The 20,733-nt window shown below is 47.5% G+C and overlaps 1 protein-coding gene and 1 long non-coding RNA gene across 4 annotated transcripts in view; one reads left to right on the plus strand and one right to left on the minus strand.

Moving 5' to 3' along the window:
- Positions 1 to 1,082, minus strand: part of Ada (adenosine deaminase) — a 23,916-nt gene extending 22,834 nt beyond the window's left edge. For all 3 annotated transcript variants that reach the window (XM_052723037.1, XM_052723040.1, XM_052723039.1), the window contains exon 1: positions 921 to 1,082. In XM_052723037.1, coding sequence (XP_052578997.1) covers positions 921 to 953 — 33 coding nt within the window. In that variant the 5' untranslated portion in view covers positions 954 to 1,082. The remainder of the gene's footprint in view (positions 1 to 920) is intronic.
- On the plus strand, positions 1,077 to 15,644 carry LOC128100628 (uncharacterized). Its single transcript, XR_008214844.1, has 2 exons — positions 1,077 to 1,247; positions 13,826 to 15,644. It is a non-coding gene; the product is annotated as an uncharacterized LOC128100628 (long non-coding RNA).
- The last annotated feature ends 5,089 nt before the right edge of the window (positions 15,645 to 20,733 follow it).

The following is a 20,733-nucleotide window of genomic DNA, read 5'->3' on the forward strand; positions in this document are numbered from 1 at the left end:
CAGGCCCACCTGCCCTTCCTCCCTGCCCCTCCAGACACATGTATGTTGCACACATACACGCTGGATTCTTACCAACGCCTTAGCAGTGCCCGCCATCACCACTCAACATCTGTTTCTTGGACAGTCTGAGGCTGACTGTCTCTGATTCCTCCCCCCGAGTCCTCCGTCCTACACTCTGTTGACCCATTCAATCTGCCTGGCTGACTGCTGGGTCTAGTGCCTCGCTGGACAGATTCTGTAAAGGTTGCAAACCTGGCCTTAAGGACCTGGACTCTCCCCGACTCTCATTGTTTCCAAGGAGCCACAGCTTGTGGGGAGAGAGGCAAGGGGTTCTCCATTGGGGTCAAGGGCCATGACCTGACCCCAGACAAACCCACTGTGGCCAAAGGCCCAGGGTGCATAAGAATTCCTCCCCAGCGCCCTGCTGTCTTGCTCCCCTTTCTGGCTTGGATCACAGATTTTTCCCACGGGTGCATCCACAAACCTAAGTTACCTGGTGCCAACAAAGCAATCATAACACTGAAGTATAAAGCCATTCACCGAACATTTAACAGCGAGAGACCCTGGGCCCCATTCTACTGATGTTCAGACATCAGGACCCCGCCCAGGCTCACACATCTACACAGCCCCACCCACTGGGCGCCCATTTGGCAGACAGCGAGGCTGAGACCCAAAGTGGACGCGGCGTGGGCAGCAGCCGAACCCGAAGGCCAGCTAGAGGCACCTCCAGGTTCTGAACGCTCCCTGCCACAACGTCCCTCACTCGACATCCCGGAAGCAAGCCCAGGCCTGGGCCGAGGGGAGAAGCCAGCAGGAGTCCTCCTATGCATCTAGGATGAAGACTCCCAGGGTTGGGCCCGGCTAAGCCCTGGGGCAAGCCCGGGGGCAGAAGCCGGGCGACAGAGCCCCTCCGCGCTCACTTTGGGCTTGTTGAAAGCGGGCGTCTGTGCCATGGTGCCGAGTGTGCACCCCGACGCTGATCCCTCTGCTGAAGCTCTTTGGGTCGGCGCTGGCTCGGTGGCGGGGTCGCGTCCCGAGGGCTCTCAGAGAAGGCAGACCGCCGCGCTCTTTTTTACCGGGCTGCCCTGGTCGGTCCTGCCCACTCCCCGCCCACTCCCCGCCCACACCGGAGACGCCGCCTGCCAGGGCTCGGGGCCCGCCCTTGGCCGTCCTGCAGCCCTGGCGCCCATTTCCCGGAGTGCTGGACCCCAGACCTTCCCGGCGGCTACACTCTGGATAACAGCCAGGTGAGCCCCCAGAAGGCGTGACCCCAGTGTCCCCGCCAAACCCTGGCCTCTTTCCGGCCCCTTCTGCACCGAGGCTTTTCACTGTTGCCTGGGTGCCTACTGTGTGCAGGCCGGAGCTGGAGGCACGGAGCCCCGGGGCTGGATCCAGCCCATGGGGCTGGATTCTGCGGGATAGACCCACTTGTTGCAGAATCCCAAGACGAAAGTGTGTAATTAGGGAGATTTAGCGGAGTCAACGACGACTGGAGCTCACCAGGTGAGGGCAGGTGAGATGCAGAGGACATTCGTTATGTGTGTGAGAGACTCCTGGAAACTAAAACTGAAAGGACACCAGGGTGGCTGGAGACACAGAGTTCATCTCTCCCGGGGCAGTCAGGCTGGAGAAACGTCAGGATGCTCACCTCGACTCTCTGGGGAAATACCCCGCACTGTCTGCTCCACGAAGTATTTTGTGAGTTTCAGCTGCAAAGCACAGCAGGTGTACTCAGACACAATACTGAATGGAGACAAAGAATAGGTAGAAGAAAACTCCACAGACTCTGGTCAACCTTGAGAACATATAAAAACACCCAAACTATGCATGTTTAGCTCTATGCACCAGCGAGGAGGATTGTAAAGCAAGGGAAACATACACTTAAGTCTAGGCACTGTGTCCCGGGGTGGGACAGGATAAATCTGTGGGAAGACTGGGGCACATGGAAACGTCAGAACTGGGCGAGGTGCAATCTCCTCTTTTCGTCTGTAAATAAACCGACCTATAAATCAGAGGGGAAAGTGGAGGTACGAGAGTGGAGGGCTGAGGCCAGCAGGCGAGGTGGAAGCTAACTCATATTACTGCCCCAGTGAGGCTTGGCCCTTCCCATGAGCCTGCTGCGAAGTAAGTGAAGGTTTGTCGATGGTTTCAGGACAGCATCCGCCTTTATTTGGAGAAATCCTCCAGGGGCGCGTCTAGAAACTTAGCCAGGTTGACGTCCCAGGTGAGCTGGTTAGAAACATACTCTTGGCTGAGGCCAAGGGGGCGCTGTATTCTAGCAAGATCCTTAAACAACTTGTGTGCACCTTGAGGTGGAGACACCGGGGCACCCTGACATGAGGGGACAGCATGAGAGGGGCCCCGGGGAAGGATCCAGGTGAGAGACAGTGGGACAGATGATAGATTCTGCATGTAAGCTGCAGAATCCGAATCTGGGATTGGGTTGCATGTGGGAGTGAGGGAGAGGGTGGATTGGATCAAAACGGTCTTTCTAAGACAGGGATGGTAATACATGCCTGTGACCTTAGTTACAGGGAGCTGAGGCAGGAAGATGTTGGGCTATTATTGAGATTATTGAGATTCTGTCTCAAAAAAGAAAAATTCCTAACACATTGTAGCTTTGTAGGAGATATTTTTGTTGTTGTTACTTTGGATACATGACACCACCACCATATGCGGGCACACCCTCAGTGGACAGTGTTGTGGAAGTGCTTTATAAACACCATCCAGTCCAATCTATCCCACACCCTGTGAAGTAGGAACCATTATCAGTCACAGATGAAGTCAACCGAGGCTGCAGGAAGACCCTGCCCACTGGGCCCAGGAAGATTAGTGCATTGCAGGGAGAGCTGGTACTTAAGGTTGATTCTGACTCTGTATCTGGGCCTGGGTTGTGCCAGTCAAGTCCTTCTCCAAAGTCAATCCAGCATGTTAGAGAAAGCCGGGGCCATGCAAATGACTTGCTTTCCACCAAAGGTGACAACTCTTTGCTGATTCTGTCTTTGTCTGATGGAGTCTAGGTCCTGGCTTCTTGCCCTGGGAGAGCCTGATGGACTTGCTGGTAGAAAGGACATGGCCAAGGAGGCAAAGGTCTTCCTTATCTGGAGGGGTCTGGGGCCCTTTTGACTTCCACTGGGGCCTCTTGGTTTTTCTCTCTGGGAACTTGAGCCACCAGAAGACACTGTCACTGGTGAAAAGTTCATGTTCAGCTAGTCCAGTCGGCTGTTGAGTCAAGCCCCACTGTCAGCCACCCCTAATCCCACCATCTGAGGTACAGTAAAGCGTCAGTGCCCCGTGGAGCCCAGCCATGTTCCTTACTCTCAAAGCTATAGCAGGTGTTTCTCATTGGCTACCGTGTTTGGGGGCAGGTACTTCTATCTGCCACAGCCCTCCAGCTTCTGTACCTCAGTGTGCTCCATCCTGACCAGATCTAGCAAAGTTTCTAGATCCCAGACTGTTGAAATTCTGCTCTCTAGGCAGGACCAAACTTCCAGGAAATAGCCGAGTTTTGGTTACAAGCCTTTGATTGTCCTCACCGCTGGGTACACAAACCGCCCTTCTGCCAAAGCAGCCTCATGGTGTACACACCACCATGGACTCTTGCCCGTGGCATAAGCAGAGAGGCAGAAGGTGACAGGATGGAGAAGCCAGGATGCTTATTCCCTCTGCTTCCCGAGTCATCAAAGAGAACTGTCTTTCTGGCAAGGCCATAACTTCTGGCAGGCTTCCACTCCTCCCCCCCACCCCCGCAGCTCCCCTCTTGCCCCTGTCTCTAAGACGATGGCCCCAAGAACTATATACTATGTGTGGCTGCTCTCCCTGAGCTATGCTCCTGGTGTTAGGGTTTTCCTAGACACAGCTCCCGAGACAAAGTTTGGGGTTTATTTGAAGAGATCTAAGGAAGCACCGTAAGAGGGATGCGGAAAAAAGACAGGGCAGTGAGAGAACTCAGTAGCAGGTAGGTGACCAGCCTGAGCTCTGGACTCAACCTCTGGCAGATGGTAGGCTATGCAGTTAATCCAACTGGGGGCCCGGGAGGGAGGGGCTTAACCACACACTCTCCTCCATTATCAGGTATGCTTGTGTGTATATTTTGCAGTACTGAGGACCAAACCCCAGACTTCTTGAGTGGCAGGCAAGTGCCCCCCCCCCCCCCCCCCCCCCCCCCCCCGCATCTCCTCTGGTATTATTTGAACCTCTTCCGTTAACTTTTTGGTACCCACAGTTCAACATAACCAGCTAAGTGTGCTTCAGTGACTGCGGGCCCTGCAGCAGAGAGACAGACATGGGGACATTCAGCTGTCATTGGGAAGTAGTTTTCACCATGTAGAGGGAAGTCCAGGTTACTTGGGCAGCACATGGGCATAGCCTGCACCTTTGTAGTGGGTCCGTCTGTTAAACTTTCCTCCATTACTCTCTTTGAGGGTGTCATCTGGTCCCTGCCTTGAGCTTCTCCGTACAACACACACCAGGCAGGAGCTGGAGGAGGGATGGAGAGAGAGGCCGTCCCCTAAATGCATTCTGCACACAGCACACTGCTTGTACTGAGATAGGTTCTCAAGCATACAGGAACTCTGGCTCTCCTAGCCTTCCTGCAAAACCAAGCTCAAGTCTAACCCCAACCAGAGTGGAGTGCTCATGCCAGTATTCCTAGTGCTTGGGAGGTGGAAGCAGGATTGTCACAAGATTAAGACCAGCTTGGGCTACAGAGTGAAACTGTGTCTCAATATATGTAAATCCAGTTCAAGCTAATAAGTTGCATTATGGGGCCTGCTTAGGAGTAATCTCTCCAGCTTTGCCAGGAGAGGCTTTGGTAATAACATCTCTGACGCCATAGTGAACAGCTCAATTAACAAAGTTTGTGTGGGGTTGGGGTGCAGTGGGGGTGCTTCACTTGAAAAACAGCTACAATCTGCCGGGTCTGGCTTTTAATCCCATCACTCAGCAGAGGCAAGCAAATCTCTCTTCAGTTCAAGGCCAGTCTAGTCTATATAGTGAGTTCCAGGACAGTCAGAGCTGTGTAGAGATCCTGCCTCAAACACTAAAATATTAAAAAAAGAAAAGAAAAAACCTACAATTCTTCAACAGTAATTACTGTAGCAAAGAGGATGTAACAAATACTGATGCCTGATCCCTGAGTTAGTGCACTTCTTCAATACTCCTGGGTGGGTGGTCCCCTCCAGTGCTCCTGAATCTGCAGCACTAGGGTATCAAGGTCATGTTTACTCCAGCCAGTTAGAAGAGGAGGTTTGAGGTAGCCAGGTTCAGAAGGAGCACATTTAATTCATTGTAGTAGAGTACAGGTGGATCGTGTGAAGAAGGAATGTGGTGGTGGTATGTGCCTGTAATTCCAGCACTTGGGAAGTGGAAGCAGAAGAATTGGGTCATCCTTAGCTATCTAGTGAGTTTGAGGCCAGCCTGGGCTACATGAGGCTTTTTCTTTCTTTTCTTTTCTTTTTTTTGGTTTTTTGGTTTTTCAAGACAGGGTTTCTCTGTGTAGTTTTGGTGCCTGTCCTGGATCTCGCTCTGTAGACCAGGCTGAGGCTTTTTCTTAAAAAAAAAAGAAAGAAAGAAAGGAAAAGGAAAAGAAAAGAAAATGTTCCATGAGAAGAATGAAATCATATCATTAGAAGGAAAATAGATAAGACCAGAGATCACCATGTTAAATTAAATAACTCAATTTAAAAGGAAAAGGAAGTCACACTTTCTCTCAAGTGCAGAATATGGAGGAAGAATTATCAGGAAGGAAGCTACTGGTGAGAAGAAGGTCAGGAGAAGGAGAAATGAGGAGGGTAACAGGGTGATTATGACCAGAGCACATTACATGTTCCCATTATCTGTATGACTAATGTACACGAATTAAAGAAGGAAGTCCTATGACTTTGACTGGCCAGTGACTGGGTTCATTTTCTCTCCAGATCTCCAGGCCGAGGCCAGGATCTGAGAAGAGTAAGCTTGCGTGTTGTGGGGTGTGTGATGGAGTGTTAGGGGAAGCTCTGGTCATTGTGATGTGCCTGGGATAGAGCGGAGCTGCATCTGAGCAGGGCCTTGGTGTCGAGCCAGGTTGATGGCTGCAGATGAGGATTTCCAGGTACCAATGTCAGTCCCCTGCATCTCCTAACTTCATACACGGTGCATTCCAATGACATCCACTGTTTACTGAGCACTTGTTTATTGGTTAAAATATTAAGGAACCCAGGGTTTGCATCTTGGCTCTGTTCTGATACCAGGTGACTGAGGAGTGTGGCCTCACTTGCTCAACATAGCTCCCCAGGCTGACTCTGTGCCAGACTTGGGAATATAGGGAATTTCTCATTCTGCTTATTTGTAATTCTTCAGATAATCTGTCCCCTCCTAATATGACACATCAATGGTCGTTAAGTTTATCTTCTTCCCCTGTGAGGCTGAGCACACGTCCAGGAGTCTCAGGGTTACAGAGTCAATGCTGACAGAGCAGTTACAGAGTACAGATGGTCAAAACTCATGATGGCCTATGGCTTGCAGCCTCAGACAAGCCCCAATCCCCTGTTTCCTCCTCTGTATAGTGGAGATGACACAGATTCACTAACTCATGTAATAAGCCAGAGTCGTCCCTAGTTGAGGGCCAGTGTGTGGACGTATTTGGCTCATAGTCTGAGCCATAGGCAAATCTCATTCTTGGACCAAGGAGAGTATCCTTATTTGATAAGGAACCATCACAAGGAGGTAGCAGATGCCATATCTAAATGCTCATTGTGATGATACATGCTTATAAACCCGGCATTCCAAAGGTTAAGGCAGGAGCACCAGAAGTTCAAGGTCATCCTCAGCTATATAGTGAATTAGAGGCTAGCCTGAGCTGCATGAGACCCTGTCATGAATAAACAAACAAACAAAATACTGCTGTGCTGAAATACTGGCCTGGCAGCCAGATCCTCTAGCCATCAAAGAGGATCCAGAATCTTGGACTTCAAAGTTTAAGATCTATTCAAGGGCTAGGGATGTAGTTCAGTTGGTACAGTTCTCATGTAGAATCTCAAGGTCCTGGGTTCAGTCTCCATCACTGGATAAGCCAGGTATGGTGGCACATGCCTGTAACCCTAGCACCCAGACAATGGAGGCAAGAGGGTCAGGAATTCAGGGTCATCATTGGTTCCATAGTAAGCCTGAGGCCAGCCTGGGTACATGAGACACTGATTCAAATAAACTAACAAAAATACAACAAAACTCACCAAGAATAATAAGAGAAAACATATTCGAGTATTTTCTGATTTTTAAAACTTTGTAGGAGCTAAAGAAAACATCTGTGCTTCACATCTGCCCCTGGATGTGTGAACTCCATCCAGCCCAGTCAGTCCCTGCTGGCTGATCTCCCAGGATCTGAGTGGGAAGAGAACCTGGGAGAAGATGGACCTCACCTCAGGTTACAAAATAGGATTAGCTTCTTTTCACAGCAGAAAATCCCCAAATGATAGTGGTTACAACAGGACACTTTTCTCTTTCTCTGTCGTGTGAAATCCAAAGGCAGGCCATGAAGGTCATGACTCTGTGAGAACAGCTCAGCCTCTTTCTGTCCTGTGACCCCCAGTGTGAAGCCCTCATGCTCAGTGTCTACTGCAGCAGCTGAGGCCCTGACCCATCTCATCAGCAGTTCCGTGATCAGAGTGGAAGAAGAAAGGAGCCAGTAATGCCTTCCTCTTAAAGATTCAGTTCTCCAAATCTCTTTACAGTTTTCACTTATGACGTCATATGACCACACTGAACTGCAAAGGAACCTGGGAAGTGTTTTGCATTTTAGTTGGAAAACAAGCCTCTCAGGTAAAAAGGAAGGCCCTGTTAGTAAAGGAGAGGATAATGGGGACCCAGCTCGGTGGTAGAGTGCTTGCTTAACACAGGCATGGCCCTGGGTCCCATCCCCAGCAATCTAGAAAACGGACCAAGAGAATGTTACACAGTGGGAGGAAACAACCGCCTTCTGTCCCATCAAATGGCCTGGTGCATTGAGGAGGGTAGGAAGAAAGTGTGGCATCAGGAAGCCAGACACTGGTGTCCATGTGACTTCTCTCATTCTGTGTCTTTGAGTCTCTTGGTAACTAAGAAGAAAAAATAAGAGGACAAGCCAGGAAGAGGGCATTGGTGTGAATGACTTATCAAGGAAATGGGGAGAGACACACTCCTGAGCCCTTATGAGCATGTGGTATGGGGTATCCTATCATGGTGGGGAAGGTCTCATTTTGTCTGTGCCTGCTGTGAAAAGAGCCCTGGTTGACCAGTTGTTCCTCAGAGCAATAGTCAGTCATCCCTTCAAATGGCAGTCTGTCCTCCACCGCTGCGTGCTCAGGGGAGCCAGGTTCCTCCAACTCCTGAGCCTTTGGGGAGCTCAGCAAGTCTGTCTCCATGGCTCCCTGGAGCATCTTGGTCTCAGGCTCTGGGTTCCTTTTCCACATCCATCCATCATTGGTTCTATAGCATCCACAGTTTAGTTGATTCTTCCTGTCTGCTGTTATCACCTCACAGGGTGTCATTGTCCCAGTCAGTGGATGTGTGTGTTGTGTGTGTGTCCTTGTCATTCTCTCAGAATCACAGAGAATGGTGACATTAGGTAAGTGATGGTAGTCGGCCACAGCTAGCCAGTATGTGGCTTATGCTCTTGCCTGGGGAAACCTCAAGACTCGAGGACATTCTATGGTGTTCCCAGCCTGGCTGCCCCTTCCTTATTTAGCTCTGGAAGCCCTTAGTGCCTCAGAATTTTCTTTGTCTCTGAACCTGAGCAGAGCTGCATCTCAGCTCTGGCCTGGAACCCTGCTAAGGGGCAGGACCTAACTATTCTTCCTTGAACCTGAACGGGATTGGGCAGGCCCTAAGCTGCTGGATATGAGTTCCTGGCCTAGTTCACTCCTTAGATGTCAGTTTGATCTTTGGTGAATTAGACTCAAAGGTGGGGCTGAGAATGTTATTTCTAAATTGGAATGCTGGAATGCTAGAGTTGATCTCCTTCCAGAGGTGTGTTCCCACTGGAGTATGGATGAAGTCCGGTGTCAGTCCCCTGGGGGAGCCTGCAAGAGCATCGCCTGTCTGTGAGAATAAGTTCTTAAGAGGCAGGGGTGATGGTATACACTCACAGCCCATGGGAGACTAAGGCAGGGGGATCATGAGTTTGAGGGAATCCTGAGTTGCATCGCGAGAGTCTGTCTCGAAAAATTAAAACTTGCAGACTGTGGTACAGATAGCATGTGTCTTCAGACCCCAGAAACCCCCAGTGGCCTTCTGTGATTCTTATGGGAAGAACTAGGTGGGCAGCCTTCCCAGATAGGGAGTTTCCTGAGGTGCAGGGTTTTCAATGCTAAAACCAAAGTGGTGCCATGGGAAACCAGAACTGCTGGTGACCACCAGAATGTTCCTGAGGTGCCATCTTGGGGGTGACCACGTGGCTTAAAAGCTTACTCTCTGGGGCTTAGGGAGATGACTTAGTTGATGAAGTGCCTTCTGTATAATCATGAAGACCCGAGTTGAATTCCCAGAACCCACATCAAATTGTGCCTGCAATCCCAGCACTGGGGAGGCAGAGACAGGAGGATCCCTGCAAATCCTTGTTTGTCAGCTCGTCTGGCCCAGTTGAGGAGCTTCAGGTTCCAGGAGAGATTGTCTCAAAACCTAAGGTAGATCGTGATTGAAGATGTCCAACATTCACCTCTGTCCTTCACATGCTCATACACACTCCCTTCCTTACACAGAGGCACACACACACACAAGCATACACACATACATAAGCACACACTGAGACATACACAAGCATACACACACACACACACACACACACACACACACACACACACACACACACACACACACACTGCTTACTATCTGCGGTCACACACATCTCCCCACCCCACGTCCCCTAGCATTTTTATGACAAATGCTGGAGATGTCCAGAGTGGGCTCTGGAATCAGGGTGCCAGGTCCAGTCCTCAGCTCTAGCCATCTCCAGCTCTGTCTCTTCAGATATGTCACTTCGATTCACTTCTGCCCCATTTTCCTCATCTACAGAATAAGTGTATAGCCCAAGTTCCACATCAACGGGTGACTGTAAGGATTAAGTGACTCAGTGGATGCAAGTCCCTTCCAATGCTGTCTGTCATCCAGCCAGAGGGCCACACCCTTTATCTATGGAAATATGAAGAAAACTATCTGCATTTCCCAGCAGGCCTAGTAGCTAGAAGTCTTGGGATAGTGGACACAGCCTCCTGGATTCCAAAGTCTGATTATGTAATTAATCTGGACCTTGAGCCGTTTCAGCCAAGTTCCTTGTAGACATGCTGACACTATCAGAATATGAATAATTAGGAGAATATCTCGTTCTCACTTATCACTAGAACTACTTGGAACGTGTAAGTGAGCTGACTAATCTGTTCTTGTTGATCAAAGCAATAAACAACCAACCAGGGCAAACCCTTATTGTGTTCTCTTTTCTTCTGTAAGAATAGACCTCAGCCGGGCCGTGGGGGCGCACTCCTTTAATCCCAGCACTCCGGAGGCAGAGGCAGGGGGTCTCTGAGTTTGAGGCCAGTCTGGTCTACAGACTGAGTTTCAGAATGGCCAGGGCTTCACAGAGAAACCCTGTCTCGAAAAACCAAAAAAAAAAAAAAAGAATAGATCCCTTAGTGCCACTTGGAGCATTTAGTGTGAAAAACAAGAATGTGTGTTTTCACAAGTGACCATCCTCATTGTTGGTACAAAGACCTCTACCAGGCCTCTCCTCCCCTCCCCTCCCCTCCCCTCCCCTCCCCTCCCCTCCCCTCCCCTCCTCTTCCCTCCCCTCCCCTTGACAGGGATTGGCTAACAAGGCAGCTTGGCTTGGACCTGAAGTGCCTCCTGCTGTGGTTTTCCGAGTGTTGGGATATCAGAGAAGGTAGCTCTGACTCTTGCACAATCCTGTGAGAGTATGTTTTAGGGTGAGATTTTTGATGACCACTGACTTTGGTGGGCCACTCTAGACCTGGTCCTTGGTACCAGCCTTGAACTCTGCATTTCCTAACTTCAAGGAAGCAGCCATGTTATTTTCCTGTCACTATGGCAAATACCTAGGCTATTCAACTATATGGAACCAAAGGATGTGGGGTTTTTCGTTTGATGTTGTTGGCTCACAGTTTTGGAGGTGTAGGGTGTAGCTAGAGTTTTCCTGCCTTGCTCACAGTCAGGACAAATCTCTGTCACTTGCCAGTCCCACAGCCACTGAGACCCAACCAAGTAAACACAGAGACTTATATTGCTTACAAACTGTATGGCCGTGGCAGGCTTCTTGTTAACTGTTCTTATAGCTTAAATTAACTCATTTCTATAAATCTGTACCTTGCCATGTGACTCGTGGCTTAACGGCGTCTTCACATGCTTCTTGTCATGGTGGCGGCTGGCAGTGTCTCCCTCCGCCTTCCTGTTTTCTCTGTTCTCCTCTCTGTTAGTCCCGCCTATACTTCCTGCCTGGCCACTGGCCAATCAGTGTTTTATTTATTGACCAATCAGAGCAATTTGACATACAGACCATCCCACAGCAGTGGGGCCTATGGCACACATCATGGTGACCAGGAAACAGGAAGAGCAAGAGGGAGCTAGGCTCTATATCTCCTGCAAGGACACAACTCCAGCAACCCACCTGAAGACGTCTCATGAATCCCACCTCCTAAAGCAGAGGTTGTCAGCCTATGGATTGAGACCCATTTGGGGTCACCTATCAGATATTTACATTACAATTCATAACAATAGCCAAGTTACAGTTATGAAGTAGTGATGAAATAATTTTATGGTTGGGGGTCATCACAACATAAGGAACTGTATTAAGGGGTCACAGCGTCAGAAAGGCTGAGAATTGCTGTTGAAGCCTCTATGGACCTCAGTAGTGCCACCCTGGGGAGCAAGTCTTTGTCTCAGGTGACTGAAGCTGGACAGTGTTTTCCCTGAGATGCAGACTTCCCAGATGTTTTGGAGGAAGTCAGCATATTTTTACTGTTGTTGGGCTTTCTCCAGAGGAAGGGAGAGGAGCTGAGTTCCACCACTGTCACTGAAGGGGGTTGGGCACTGCTGTCTTCCCCTAGAATTATAATGATTTAAAAGCCAGGCTGCTCTTAAAGCAAGAAAGCCAGCAAGCAAACAGCAGAACAGCAGAGGGCCTTTTAGTCTAAATTTTCTTTAGTGTGTGTGGGTGTGTGTGGTGTGTGTGTGTAGGGGTGTGATGTGTGTGTGGGGGGGTGAGTGCCTCAGCACGAGTGTGGGGATCAGAGTCTCATTAATAAAAGAATTTAGGCCGGGCGGTGGTGGCGCACGCCTTTAATCCCAGCACTCGGGAGGCAGAGCCAGGCGGATCTCTGTGAGTTCGAGGCCAGCCTGGACTACCAAGTGAGTTCCAGGAAAGGCGCAAAGCTACACAGAGAAACCCTGTCTCGAAAAACCAAAAAAAAAAAAAAAAAAAAAAAAAAAAAAAAAGAATTTAGAATAGATTCAAAAGAAAGCCCCAGAACAATTTGATTGGAGCCTACAAGAAAAACACAGTGCAGGCTAAGTTAAAATCCTAGCAGCCATCAGGGAGGTGGAGGAAAACTTATGTCTGCTAAGTTAGGCGTGGACTAGAAACAGATAGATTATTTAAACAGGAAAAGGTAGGTAGGAGGGATGGTTCAGCAGTTAAAACCACTGCTCTTGCAGAGGACGCACGTTTGATTCCCAGCACCTATATCAAGAAGCTCACAATCACCTGTAACTCCCACTCCAGAGGATCCAACACTCTTCCAGCCTCCGAGGACAACCGCATCCTCATGCACATACACATACATATTACACATAACTAAAAACAATCATATAGGGAGCTGAAAAGATAGATCAGCAGTTAGAGGCATTGGCTGCTCTTCTAGAGAACCCTAGGTTCAGTTCCTAACACCCACATGGCAACTAACAACTGTCTGTAACTCCAGTTCCAGAGGATCCGACATCCTCACACAGACATACATGCAGGTAAAACACCAATGCACATGCACTAAAAATATTTTTAAAACAACCAATAATATGTCAGCACTCGGGAGGCAGAGGCAGGCTAATCTCTGTGAGTTTGAGGCCAACCTGGGCTACAGAGTGAGTTCCAGGACAGGTGCAAAGCTACACAGAGAAACCCTGTCTCGAAAAATGAAACAAACAAACAAAACAAACAAAAAACCCCAATAATATGAATAAATAAATAAAAAGAACAGTCACTCTCAAGAATGGAAGTGGGCTAATGAGAGGAGGAAAGAGCCTATAACAGCCTCTCACCACACAGTGTCTGGTCTTTTATGGCCTTCACCTCCTGTTGGTATTTTGGGAGTTTTATTTCATGCATTTATATGATGCCAGGATAAGGTAGAGCTTTCAGTCTTCCTAAGAAACTCACTTCCTTTACATGTTAATCTTGATATTTATTTATTTATTTATTTATTTATTTATTTATTTATTTATTTATTTATTTATTCAGATTGGGTCTATATAGCCCTGGGTGGCTTGGAACTGACTGTGAGGACCAGGATAGCCTTGAATTCACAGAGCGCTATCTGCCTCTGCTTCCTAAATACTGGAATTGAAAGTGTTTCTCACTGTGTTTGGCCACATGTTAATCTTGATGGAGCTGTTTTAGTTCCTATTCTCCCAACACACCTCTAGGGATGAAACTCAGGTCACCATGGTGACACAGAAAGTGCCTTTACCTGAGGGACCATCTAGCCACCCCTGGTTGAAGATGTACATATAAACAGATGGTCATTTATTAGATTTATCCCTGGCCAATGACCCACTACTTCGTTTTGTCTTTTGTCGTGTGTTACTACAGGAGAGCTCCTCTCCAAAAGGAAGAGATGGTGCTCCTTACAGCCCAGAAGAGGGCTGTGTTGGGACATTGACCTATGACCTGTAGTTGTCCCTTACAGACTGACACCAGAAGGACTGACCTGTGGAGGGAATTTCTAGCTTGTCTTGGAGGTGCTTACGAAGGCTGCCACATGTCTCTTCAAGTATCTCAGTCAGTCTAAGGTAACTGCGTTTCTCAGACACTTCGAAGTGCTGTTTGACTGTGAGGTGACTCCTGGCAAAGCTTTGCCCATAAACCACACACTTGACTCAAAGCGCTTTTCAGACCCACTCACTCTTCGAGGAACCCAAATTAAGGAAGCCAGTTTTCCAAAGCTGGGACCTTCTCCACAGGAGAGCCTCCATCGCGTACCCCAGCTGGTTCCACAAGTGACACATGGGAACACATCTTGCCAGCATCTAGGGTGATCACAGGGATCGGGACCTGGAAGGATCTAAGAGATACCCACCACCAGCGCGGGCCCCAGTGACTGAAGAGTCCAGCACTTGGTTGACTTATCCCTGAAGCACACTGAGAAAGGAACAGTCAAGACAGAAGGCAGGCAGCATGGGCTCCATCCCAACTAAGTCAGTGCTACTGAGCAGCTCTTGGTCAAATTCCAGAACACCTTGAGACCAAGGAATGCTGCAGTTCTTCCCAAGCTGTAGCCACTGACGCTCCCAGGTGAGGGCAGCCTCTAGTCTTAGGTGGGTCTTGAATCACCCAGAAAGCAGGGAGGGACCATATAAGCTCTGGCTTTTCTTTTGCCTTTGTGGATCTCTGCCCACACCCTACCCATACTGTGCACTTGACCGTGAGATCTGCTCCACCCCCATCTCTCCTTTCTTCTGGCATCTTCTCAGTCATTAGGTTCATGGTTCAGAAAAGCCCTTCTGGGAGTTCTGTAATCTGACTTCTGTGGACATAGTCATGTGTTCTTCAGTCCCTGACGAAGCAGCCTTTGGTGGCTTTCCCCTCCCCTCCACATTCCCCTTTCTTCACAGTTCACTCTGATTTTCACTACAAAGCATGTAATAATTCGGTCATCAGATGACCTGCCCAATTTATTCCTCAGTCATTGTTAGCTCAAAAGAAACGTTCCTCCTGGTCTGAAGACCTCACTCAGGCCAGCTGTGGTGACCCATGCTTGGTAATCTCAGCACTGGGGAGGTAGAGGCAGGAGGATTAGAGATTCAAGATCATTCATGGCTACACAGGACGTTTGAGGCCAGTCTATGCTGTAAGAGATTCTGTCTCAAAAAAACAAAAACAAAAACAAAACAAAACAAAAAACCTTGATTGGGCAAGAGGATGCCTCATGTCTGGGAGCATCACCAGCACTCTGGAACCCTGGCCATGCCAAAAGCTCCCGCCTCTACAAACACAAAGCCACTGCCCTCTGATTTTGAGGACATTCAGGCTCTAAAATGCCCATCCTTTTTGGAATGGAGAGGCCAAATCCCAGTGTAAGGTCATATGGTCATAAGGTCATATGAGTTCCCTTTTTGGGAATGATTGCATGCTTTAGTCCCCTTTACCCTCTCCTTTTAGGTCACAAAAATGAGTAGACTCAGCACAATGGGCACCCCCCCTCTACCCAATGTCTTCCCCTTGGGTTGTCCAGCCCCACTCTGGAAAGGAAGCAACACCCTGTTTTCCTAATTTTCTTTTGTTCTCACGTGCTGATGTCTGGCCCGTGTCCTCTTGGATCTGTTAATATTTGATTTCTGAACTGGGTAACGCTGGTCAGGTTGAATAAACATTCTTCCCATGAAACAGAGATTAAAACACATGATTATGATTTGTGTTCTTTTTCATATTTGTGTATGTACTTGTACATATGTGTGGGTACACATGTGTGTTGGTGCATGTATGTGCTGGTGTGCATGCAAATGTGTGTACATATGTGTGGAGACCGGAGGACAAGCTCAAGTGTTGTTTGGGCTTCATCCCTTCATCATCTTACTTTGAGGCAGGGTCTCTCACTGGCCTGAAGTTCATAGATTAGGCTAGGCTGGCTTGGTCAGAAAGCCCCAGGGACCTGTCTGTGTCTTCCTCCTCAGGGCTGGGAGTGTAAGTACATACTGCCAGGCCTAGCTTTGTATTATATGACTTCTGGAGATCAAATCAAGTCTCCTTGCTTACAAAGCAAACTCTTATGAGTCTTCTCCCCCGCCCCAAGTTTATGTTTTCTAAAACTCCCCTTATGGCTAAAAAGGATTATATGTTATTAAAAATAGTTTACTCAAATATCTAAGAATATACTCTGATTTAATTTAACACGTGTTCTTTTAGTTTCTTATCTGTGTTCATGGTAATTGTTGATTTCATGCAACTGTTGACATGTCATTCTGTCATTACTCTGACGTTAGCCTGTCTGTGGTGACTGACAGGCTAAAATCTGAGTGAACAGCAGCATCCCATTAGAGATTTATCTATTGAGGGTCTCCAGACCCCAAAGAAAGAGACAGATGCTTACCTTGGCCTGCTGTGGGTCTTAATGGAGGCATCAGAGTATCTGACCCCATGCCATGCATCCACCTCACAGGGCCTCACATATCTCATAGGAATGAGAGTTGGGAGCAATGCGACAAGTCTTCTGAAGGGCACAGAGGTATAATCACCCTTACTTTGAGTGACTCACACCCCTTGGTGCTGGGGGTTTCTGAGACCTCTAATGGAGGAGATCTGACCCATTGACGCCTCCGGGAAGCAGGGTTTGCTGAGCTCAGATGCTTCCCTAACACAGACTCTTGTTTCAGCCATCAGCATGAGGCTCTACTGCTGTGTCCTGAGACAGTACTGGGCAACCTACAGTTGCTTTGGTTCTGCATTCTGAGCTCATCTTACATATCTAGGTTGATACTGTGTGTGTGTGTGTGTGTGTGTGTGTGTGTGTGTGTGTGTGTGTGTGTGTGTGTGTTTGCATGCATCTCCAGGGCTACAGTTGAGAGGCTTCTAATCTATTGGGTTTATTCTCTTCAGTTGCCTCCTTTGAAAACACAGCTTTGGCAAGATTGTTGCAAGCCAGCCCTGCACAGAACACAGACGTGCAAGAGCAAACGATCAGACCGGTGAAGGGTTCAAACGTGACTCTTTAAAATCCAGTCATCCATGAGGCTTGCTTAAGACTGGCCTCTGGCCAGGCCAAGTGATACAGATCTGTAATCCCAGCCTTGGAGATGCTGAGGCAGGAAGATTGTGAGATAGGGAAACCTGGGCTACATAGACTCTCTCTCTCTCTCTCTTTCTCTCTCTCTCTCAAACAAACAAAACAAAACATTTACAACACCTAAAAATTGTTAGGGTGTGATCATTTAGACAAATAACCTCATTTATTCTGTTATAAATATAACTTATCATAAATGTAATTAATTTATTTGTGTACTTATATTACTTTGGGATTTTGTTTATTTATTGTTTATTTGTTTGTTTTTGAGACAGGGTCTCTCTATGTAGCCCTGGCTGTCCCAGAACTTGCTGTGTATACCAGGCTGACCTTGAAATCACAGAGGTTCACCTTCTATAACTGAGATAGGCCTGAATTCTCAGCAACCCCTGCCTCACATTGGGATTACAAGACTGTGCCACCCGGCCCAGCCTTCAACACTCCTTTTTGTAGCTGGAGAGTTTCTCTCCAATTCCCGCCAATCCCCGGCAGTCCTGCAGCCCACTTATAAAATAAACACACAGACGCTTATATTATTTAAACTGTTCGGCCTAATGGCACAGGCTTCTAGCTATCTAGTTCTTACATCTTAAATCAACCCATTTCTTTTTTTTTTTTTTTTTTGTTTTTGTTTTTCGAGACAGGGTTTGTCTGTGTAGCTTTGTGCTTTTCCTGGAACTCACTCGGTAGCCCAGGCTGGCCTCGAACTCACAGAGATCCGCCTGCCTCTGCCTCCCGAGTGCTGGGATTAAAGGCATGCCCCACCACCATCAGCTCATTTCTATAAATCTATACCTTGCTACATGGCTCATGGCTTACCAGTATCTTACCTGTTGGTATTCATGGCAGCGTCTGGCAGCGTCTCCTGACTCAGCCTTCCTGTTCACAGAATTCTCTTCTCTGCTTGTCTCACCTATACTTTCTGCCTGGCTACTGGCCAATCAGAATTTTATTTATACAGAGCGATATCCACAGCACCTTTTCATTTCATTTTTGTTTGTTTGTTTTGTTTTGTTTTGTTTTGAGACAGAGTTTCTCTATGTAGCACTGGCTATTCTGGAGCTCACTCAGTAGACCAGGCTGTCCTTAAACTCAGAGACCCATCTGCCTCTGCCTCCCCAGTGCTGGGATTAAAGGTGAGCACCACCACCACCTGGCATCAATACTCTTCAAATGAGTAGATTAGTCTCACCACATTCCTTTGTCTTTGAACTCAGGTTTTAGCTTGGAGTCTATATAATCTCAGTTTGTGTGTGTATGAAAATATACACATAAATACATACATAGTACATACATATGTTGCCTTTTGTATATGATATATGATATATGATATATGATGTATGATATATGAAGTGTTTGCAAAATAAGGTTCTCCGAAAAGAGTTGATTCCAGTTGGCTTACGAATAAAGAAATGCTCATGTAAAATTAGCTCCAATTCCTTTTAGTTCACAGGACTGAAGTCATTGGCAAATAAATTAATTTGTTGGTCATATAAAACAGAAATGTTCTGGGCGGCAGAGGTGCACACCTTTAATCCTAGCACCCGGGAGGCAGAGGCAGGCAGATCTTTGTGAATTTGAGGCCAACCTGGTCTACAGAGGGAGTTCCAGGACAGCCAGGGCTACACAGGAAATCCCTATCTTGGAAAAAACAAAACAATGACAAGAAAAAAACCAAACCAAACGAAACAAATAGAAACGTCTCTATCACTGTAAACTTACATTTTGCCTATGTCTGGATTTTTATGTGTTAGGTGTTTACAACTGAAGGTTCTTTATTTTCTCTGTTTCTGATATCACTTCCTGGGCCATCACTAAAATATAAAATATATCATTTTATTCCTGAAGAAACAATTTTGTCTAAGTTCAGGAACTGGTAAAGATTGTTTTGAATTTTATTGTTTAAAGAAGAAAACAAGGCAAAAAAAGGAACCATCTGGGCTGGTGCGGTGGCTCAGTGGTAGAGGCCCTTGAACACAAACGTGACGACCTGAGTGTTCAAGTCCTGGATCTCACAGGGTAGCAAGAGGGAACCGACTCCCTAGAGCTGCCCTCTGGTCTCCAGCAGTTCACACACACACACACACACACACACACACCTGCACACACACACACACACACACACATACACACACACACACATACACACACATACACACACACATACACACACACACACATACACACACACATATACACACACACACACACATACACACACACACACATACACACACACACATACACACACACACATACACACACACATACACACACACACATACACACACACACACACACACACACGAAGAGAAGGGAAAGAGAAATTATATTAAAATTTTTAGATATGTAAATGTATTTTTGGTTTAGAAAATAAAAGGACTTGAAAGAAAAGAATGCTCTTGGATTAAAAGAGGACTGCTTCCAGATAAAACAAAAAAAAACTGATAAGAGCAAAACCATAAACTTAAAGTATGTCACAAAAGTTAAGTATGAAACCTTAAAAGCATTTGTTTTATGTTAAATAAGTTGACCACATTGAAAGGTTATCCGAGGAATTCCCAAGGTCAATTTTTATTTTATTTTTATTTTATGTGTATGGATGGTTTGCAGCATACATGTCAGAGTACTACATGCATGCCTGGTGCCATCGGAGGCCAGAAGAGGGCATCGGAGCTCCTGGAACTGGAGTTACAGATGGCTGTGAGCCACCATGTGGGTGCTGGGAATTGAACTCAGGTGTCCTGGATCAGCATCCGGGACTCTTAACTGCTGAGCCATCTCTCCAACTCTAAGGTAAAATTTAATGCACTAATGTAAAACTAGAACCTAATTCTCTAATGTTTAGAGTAAGGATTTCTTTTACTTATTTATTTAATGTATGTTCTGTGTATGGATACTTTGTCTGCATGTCCATCTGTAGAGGAGGGCATCAGATCCCATTGTAGATGGTTGTGAACCACACAATGTAGGTGTCGGAATTGAACTCAGGACCTCTGGAAGAACAGCCATCTCTCCAGCTCTGTGTAAGGGTTCTGAAAATCCTGCTCTTAGTAACATTTCATAAAAACAGCTTAAAGAACTGTGATGGCTGGTCTTGATTGTCAACTTGACACACCTGGGAAGAGCTAATTTCAACTGAAGAGCTGCATTCATCAGATTGGCCTGTGGACATATCTGTGGGGCATTTTCTTGATTGATAATTGATGTGGGAGGGCCTAGCCCACTGTGGGCCATGCCACCCTTGGGCAGGTGTATTGGTGAAATTATTAAGGCCACTCCACGTAGTTAAAAGGAGATTTATTTAATGGCGTAACTTACAAGTTAAAGGATAGGTACGTCGCGGGGTCTGGGGCAGGTGTATCGCAGTCCAGCGGTGTTCTCTGGAGCTCTGCTTGGGCCACCTTCACTGTCCAAGGTCCTGGCACCGAGTGCGTGCGCCGCCCATCCAGATCCCAGGTCTCCAGGCGCCTCCCTTGGCCCCGCCTTGTAGGCGTGACAGTTGCCGAAGTTTCAATGGGGGTTGGAACTTCCAGATCAAAGCTGGAATGGCTACCCACTACACAGGTGGGTTTGAGCTGTTTCAGAAAGTAGCTGAAGAAACCAGTAAGCCAGTCAGCAGCTTTCCTCCATGGCTCCTGCCTCTGCTCCTGTGTGGGTTTCTTCCTGACGTCTCTCAGGGATGGACTGTGACTGGGATGTGTAAGCCAAATAGACCCAG

The sequence above is a fragment of the Peromyscus californicus genome, unplaced genomic scaffold (genome assembly GCF_007827085.1).
Source record: "Peromyscus californicus insignis strain IS unplaced genomic scaffold, ASM782708v3 Scaffold_7__1_contigs__length_154581171, whole genome shotgun sequence".
NCBI classification, from domain to species: domain Eukaryota; kingdom Metazoa; phylum Chordata; class Mammalia; order Rodentia; family Cricetidae; genus Peromyscus; species Peromyscus californicus.